Below are 7738 nucleotides of genomic sequence, written 5' to 3'. Positions count from 1 at the left end.
TCTTTGAACAAAAATTTTTTGAGTTCGGATTTTTTTTAAGGATAAAACTTTTAAAAGGTTTTTTTTCGCAAAATGATGCATTAAAATGTTTTTTTTTGACAAATTTGCTTTTTTTTTTAAGTATTCACTTTTTAGTACTAAATGCTCATTTTTTTACGTGTTCATTTTTAATTAATTATTTAATGTTTATTTTTTTACGTGTTCATAGTTTTTTTACGGGTTCAAATTTTTTTTACTATATGTTCAGTTATAGGGTGGCGTGCAACTATCTTAGCTGCACCCTCGCTGGTATTGAGGTTGTGGGAGTAGGGGATGGGGAAGGCTTATGAGAGTTTTTTTTTGTTTTATTTGTCTATTTTTCTTTAATTAATAAAAAAAACCAATTTCGAAAGCAATACGTGTCAAGTCACCTCCTCTAATCGGTTGCCTCCTAACAAAATCTGTCATGGCCTGTTAAAAGAAGATTGATGTTAAAGGTGAGATTATTTTTGAAATAATCGAAGATGCATGGGATTGTTTTCCAGGAGATTGATCAAAGGTGTTCTTAAAAAAATAAAAGAAGATCTCTAAAAAAAGGAAGTAATGCACTTATATAATGACTGATTTAGGAAAGTGATGCACTTAAAAAACAAAGATTTTAAGGAAAGAGTGTCATTAAAAAGAAGGAAAAAACTTGTGTGAACTTGAGGATCATACGCGCGCAGCTGACGTAGTCTTTGAAGATAGTGAATTTAATTTTAACATATACTTCGTAGTAACCTTAATTTTTAACATATATATTAACCTTTAATTTATTAAAACTTGTGTGACCTTTAATATTATTGTGAACCTGAATTAATTAAAACGTTATATTAAATATAGTAACTTGATTATAACATAGTGACCTTAATTATTCATATTGACCAGTATATTAAAATTTTCATTAAAAAAATTAGGAAAAGTTTAGATTTTAACACCAGATGAAAACCCGAAAATGGTTTTAAATACCCCCATAAAAAAAAATTAATTTTAACACCAATAATTTTTTCAAAAAATTTGAATTTACCACCACTTAACAGATTTCGTCCATGAATCTGTTAAGTGGGATCTACACTGCCACGTGTCACTTTTTGTTTGGTCAAAAAAACAAAAACAAAAAATAAAAAAATCCTAACACTACCTAGCCACCCCAGCGCCACACCACCTCCCTATTCTTCGCCCTCACCTAGCACAACTGCCAACCCATATCTCATCACTGGCACACCTCCTCCCCCAGCCTAACTCAGCCCAGCCATAACCGCGACTAGCTTCAAATCCCTGACCAACCCCAAATCGCAACCCCATTTCTTTTAAAAAATGACCACGATTTCGGCCATAACAGGTCGTTTTCGTGGCCGTTTTAGAGTTTAGAGTTTTGGTTAGGATGCTTTACGGGTGCAGAATGAGGGTGGGGGGACGATGGGCTCTAGTGGTCTGGGTTAGGGAGGGGGATGGCTTTCAGTGGTTGGGGCTAGGGAGGAGGGTGGGTTTGGTGTCAGTTGGTTGAAGCTACGCGTATGGGGTGGGGATGTGGTGGTGGTGGTGGTGGTTGTTGTTGTTGGATGGCTATTGGTTTTTAAGTTTGTTTTCTTTTTTAATTTTTTTTTTTGAGCAAACAAAAAGTGACATGTGGCAGTATAGACCCCACTAAATAGATTCATGGATGGAATCTATAAGTATTGTAAAATCAAATTTTCGAGTAATTTTTTGATGTTAAAATAATTTTTTTTATGGGGGTGTTAAAAACCATTTTCGGGATTTTTTTATTTTTTTTTTCTGATGTTAAAATCTAAAATATGCAAATTAACCTCTTATGACTTTTATGAGAACACAATGACTTTTATGTTTACATAATAACCTTTATTTTAATATAGCGACCTCTTTTTTTAGTAACAAAACGACCATAATGTCTCTAGTGGTCCACAATCAATTAATGTGAACCAGATCTATTTAAGAGTTTGCATTTAAAACAATAAAAGGGGGTATTCTTAGGTAACTTGCCCACTGGGGAGAGCCAAAATAGTATGTGAGAGCCCTTAGTCAATGTACTCCCTTTATTTTATGATGGTCATAGACTCGTAGTACTTGAACACACATGTTAAAGCACAATTATTTTGACCATTGATGTTTATAACTATTATAAATCACAAATCCTTATATGTGGTTAGCCACACTATGTGGTCAGTCACCGTGGTTAGAGTTACTTGGTCAGTGTTATAAGGGTTATTTCGTCAATGTTTTAGGAGTTATTCGGTTAGTGTTATATGGGTTACTTGGTCAGTATTACAGGGGTTACTTGGTCAGTGTTATAAATAGAGCTGTCAATTTAGGTATTCAAGTCGGGTTCGGGTCGGGTCAAACCAGGTTTCGGGTTTAATTAGGATCAGGTTATGTCGGGTCAATCTAGCCTCAGATTAGGTTCAGGTTCCGGTCGGGTCAATTTCGGTTTAGATTATTCCGGGTCGTTTACCTTTTCGGGTATAGGTCGGGTTCGATTCGAGTCAAATTCAGATCGGGTTCCATTTCAGGTTCGGGTTGTGTTGAGTCGGGTTTAGGCGAGTTAATAGATGGTACATTCGGATTCGGGTTCAGGTTAGGGTTGGGCTAGATAATTATTTGGTCGGATAATCTTAAAGTTAGATCATTCTTGGTTTTGGTTCAAATTCAATTCGAATAATTATCGATGTGGTGAAATTGAACCTATAATTACGCCTTTTATAATTTGATCAAACATTATCAAGATTTTATTAAGCCTATATGCGAAGTAACAGAGAACAAAAGGTATATAAGCTGAACAAATTGTACCAATATTTTGTTAAGGATTGAGGGTTTACCAGAACGAAAGGTGTGTAAAATTTTATTAAACCTTTCATGACTCGGGTCAATAACAGGTTGTGTTGGGTTAAAATCATTTTCAGGTTCTAATCGGGTCGGGTACTAATTCGAGTTCGGATTGTTGTCGGGTCGGATTAAGTCGGTTGACTGTTACTATCAGATCAGGTGCATGTTCGGGTTTAGGTCATAAAGTATTGGATCAAATCGGTTGTCAGTTAACATCAGGTCGATTCAAGTCGGGTTACAGGTCACTAGTTTCATCCCATTGTTCGGGTACAAATCAGGTTCAGATCATTGTCGGTTCAGGTTGGGTTCTCGGGTCGGGTCAGTTTTTAACAGCTCTAGTTATAGAGGTTATTTTGTTCTTTTACAATGAGCCACACGATTTGACTAGTCACACATAAGACGGGCTAATTATAAATAAAAGTATACTCCGTAAAAAAGTTAATATAATAAAAATATAATAAAGATTAATCGAAAACAATTACATTGTACAATTTTATACATTTATACGACGACTAATATCATCACAATAAGATTATTATTGGACCCCATGCATGACGATTGTTTATTTAATTTAAGAAAAGAATACACTGGATTCATGACTAGACCCAAGGATTCGATAAAAAAAAAGAAATATCAGAGATACCAAGCCATGAAAGACAAGAAGAAAAATCCTTGTCTTACATACTGGGATGATTAATCCACCTTAATTTTTATAATCATACCCCAACTTTATTATCCCTTAATATTATTTTATTATGATACACATGACTTTTCTGTGCCCTTTGCTTAATTATACTACCTTAGCTTATTAGCTTTTTCATATATCATTCATTATTATTCTCCTACTAGTTATCTTCCTCTCCCTTTCTCCCATTTTTTCTCATTCTCTAAAACACTAAGAAAAAGATAGGCTAATTCCAACAAGTTATTAAACATTTCTAAAGTCATAACACAACAGTCACCAAACTCACAAGTTAAGCTTAATTAAGGCGTTGGAGAAAAGAAAAAAAATGGGTAGAGCTCCTTGTTGTGATAAAGCTAACGTGAAGAAAGGTCCTTGGTCTCCTGAAGAAGATGCCAAGCTCAAATCCTCCATCGAAAAGAATGGTACCGGTGGTAATTGGATCGCGTTGCCTCAAAAAATCGGTAACTTACCCTAGCTAGATGATCATCTTCTCTTCAATCTCATGATGGAACTTTTATTAGTTATCTTCATATATAAATACTCATGTTAAACAACTAGCTATATATAGCTTTGCTTCTTGTTATTATTATTTTTTGAAAGTTTACCTAAATCAAATCTTATTTACATCACTGTGTTTATAGCTCTCTTTATACAGTAACAATTAATGACATGTATATAAATAAATAAATTTTTTTTATGTATATATAATTATTGTTAGCTGTTTACATTCTTAGGGCTTAAGAGGTGTGGAAAGAGTTGTCGTCTTCGATGGCTAAACTATCTCCGGCCTAACATCAAACATGGAGGATTCTCAGAAGAAGAAGATAGAATTATTTTAAGCCTCTATGTGAGTATTGGTAGCAGGTATGATTTTTTTATTTCTTAGGTTTGTACAACCATTTAATCAAAATCTAAGAGCAATACATTAACACATATATGTATATAAGTACGTACATAGAATTAAATGGAAATATTTATGATTTTGGATGAACAGGTGGTCTATTATTGCAGCACAATTACCAGGAAGAACAGATAATGATATTAAAAATTATTGGAACACAAGGTTGAAGAAAAAACTCCTAGGAAAGCAAAGGAGAGATCAACAACAAGTTCGAAAAGCCAACAACCTAATCATAAAGCAAGAGGATCATACATTGGTTGATTCCATTCCGTTTACCTCGAGTTTTGTCAATCATAACCAAATCCCATATTGGCCACCCCAACTTACTACCAATCTACCTAGTGCAATTTCAATACCGAATTACTCGAATTCTTCATGTGAGAATTTCCAAGGTCTTAACAATGATCACACATCACTTCGAAAATTGTTGATGAAGGTTAATGGAGGACATTATGATAGTGTCAATAATAATCCTCAATTTTTGCCTCATCATAACATTACTTACCCAAGTAATAATAATATCACACAAACAGATATCAACCTCTCTAATACTACACTCCCCTTAGACACCATGATTGGTACATGTGAAATGACAAATAATTCGACCAACTTTAACCCTCAAGGTGAAGGCGGTGTAAGGATAGGGATGATGGAAGGGCAAAGTAGTACTTTCCCTCCAGAACTCGAGGAGTTGATGAGTAGCAACCCCCAAAGGATAGTGGCAGAAGATGGACTAGAGTTCCTTTACGGCGATTATGGCAACAGTTTTGTAAACAATGATGGATCAACGTCAGATACTACAACTTGTGGGGAGAGTTCAGGATGGGTTGAAATGAGCTCTTTGGTGACTCTTCCTAATTTGGAATCAGATTGTAGTGTTTTGGTTCAAGAAATTGGTGAAGAAAATCGATTCGAAGAGCCCTTGAGGTACTCTAGTACTAATGATCTATAGTGTTTCGTTTGTGTGGTTAAGTGTATGTGTGTGTGCCTATGAAAATTGGTGTAAATTCTATTTACTATAAAGAGTGGAAGAAATCTAATATGTTTTTGTGATTTATTTCATCATATTTTTGTTTGTTTTTCGGATAATATTTCTTGATAACACAATTTCATATATAATAAGCTCATGAAATAATGTAGGTGTACTTTTTTTTCTTCATTTTTATTTATTTATTTATTTATATATATTCTAGTTTATTTGCAGTTGTGAATCTGAGTATAATTGTAAGTTCAAATATATTAACATATAATGTGTCATAACTTCAAAAGATTGATCGAGAATTGAAGTTGGTTGATTTTTTTATCATTTTGATTTTGTTTTTAAAAGTTTTGTCCTGTTTTTAAATCGTTCTTGGATAGCTCAAGCTATTGATAATGTGATAAGGGTATATGATTAGAAGATTTAGAATCCATTAGCATATACAAGTATATAGTACATATAAAGGACTATTCTTCAAGGTAGGTGGATGTGCAAGAATCCTATGAAGATTATATATAAGAGAATGTATTTGGTTTGCACTTTAAAATTTTATATGGTTTTTGTGATTTTCTCGGTTAATTAATGAACAAAACGATATTCATACCTCGGGTGTATAGTAATTTTACTGTTTAATGTTTTATATTGGAATACGCCTTAACAAATTTTGGGGTGGTTTTTCTTGATTTGATTAAAAATAACGGGCAATTATATGAATTTTAAGAGGCAATTTTTTATTTTTATTTATTTCAATAAAGTATTGGTAACTTTTAGTCTATACATGGAGGACATTAATTCGTTTTTAAGATTACTTTATATTTGTAACGATATTTAATGTATACCCGTCTTGTTTACAAGTTTATGCTAAATAAAAAGATGTTAGTTAAAGGTGGGAAGTACTAAGTACACTTTTAATCAAAAGGAAAAAAAAAAAAAAAAAAGGAGGTGGGAAGTACAATAGGGCTAAGAGTAAGGACAAGCAGAGAAGTAGATACCCTAAATATTTGTAAACGACATTCTTACAGAATATCATATAACTCTTTTGCCTTCTGTTATTCTGTTAACATGCATGGTGTTTGTTGCTATAAACCATACATATATTCTCTCTTTCTTTGTTAAAAAATTAAAGTGATCTGGCAAATGTCAGACTTATTAAGCATTACTTTGCGCATTTTGGAGTTGTTTTTTTTGGTTATGTTATACACTTATGCTTAGTCGGAATTACATTACGGCTATTCTTTTTAAGCAGAACTAATTTACTACTTGTGTGTTAGATACTGCTTACTAGATTAATTAAGCTTACAATAACTCCACTTCATTTGATCTAAGCAAATATTTACTTGTTTTATATATAATCTGATTAGACCAGGCCAATTAATCTTTTTAATTGTTTTATAAATATTCTGATTAGACAAATCCATATATTATTAATCAATACTAATAATTCAAAACAACTCATTTGTTATTTTCAAGGATTAATATACAACATAAGCTCAATGTTTAATAAATGAGAAATTAGATCAGGTAAAATAACATAGTCTCACTCTTATATACGTTGTTATTATTCCAATCAAATAATAATGCTTTCTCAATACAAATGAATTATATGATCATATGATGATTTATGAATTTAAAGAGGAAGATTTTAATTTATTGCCAAAAAAAAAGAAAAAAAATAATATAGTGGAAAGAATCAACCAAAACTAATGCTTATTTCAAGTTTGATGCATTGCTAGTTTTCACCAAAAAAATGTTACAATCTATAGTATGTAAACATAGCACAAAGTATTAAAAAGTGTTACCAATCATGTCCATATATATGCACCACAGTGAAATTTAACTGTTGAAAAATACAAACTTTTATATGTGGCTAATCACACGGTGTGATCAGCCACCATAGAGTTACTTAGTTTTATAGGGCTTATTTAGTTAATAATATAGAGGTTATTCTGTTAGTGTTGTAGGGGTTACTTGGTTTTTTTTATTAATTTTTAGCAATGAAACAATTACTTCGTATTTTATATCAAAAGTTTCAATTATTGAAAATTACCCAAGTAACAACCCGTGCATCGAACGGACTAAAAAGCTAGTTTTTCTATACCTTATTCTAGAATACACACCGTTTACATTTCAGATACGTACACAACTCGTTTTTGAGTGATGGTGATGAACAATTTTCGTTACCGATTCCGAGTACTAAAACTTTCCTAACCCTCAATTTGATTTAATTTAACCTAACAATAGGGACAAAATTCTTCTTATGTTGACTTGGTATCATGAAATGCAACTTTGAAATTGAAATATGTCAACCACTTCT

The 7738-nt window shown here is 32.4% G+C and overlaps 1 protein-coding gene across 1 annotated transcript; it reads left to right on the top strand.

Annotated features, from left to right (window-relative positions):
* Positions 1–3869: 3869 nt before the first annotated feature.
* Positions 3870–5796, top strand: LOC145590844 (transcription factor MYB36-like). The gene is made up of 3 exons (XM_081647232.1): positions 3870–4005; positions 4279–4408; positions 4539–5796. The coding sequence occupies exons 1-3, from the start codon at positions 3870–3872 to the stop codon at positions 5395–5397; spliced, it is 1125 nt and encodes a 374-aa protein (XP_081503358.1). The 3' UTR covers positions 5398–5796.
* The last annotated feature ends 1942 nt before the right edge of the window (positions 5797–7738 follow it).

The sequence above is a fragment of the Chenopodium album genome, chromosome 18 (genome assembly GCF_948465745.1).
Source record: "Chenopodium album chromosome 18, dcCheAlbu1.1, whole genome shotgun sequence".
In the NCBI taxonomy this organism is placed as follows: Eukaryota; Viridiplantae; Streptophyta; class Magnoliopsida; order Caryophyllales; family Amaranthaceae; genus Chenopodium; species Chenopodium album.
Note: the sequence above shows the minus strand (reverse complement) of the source record. Positions and strands in the feature narration are given on the sequence as shown.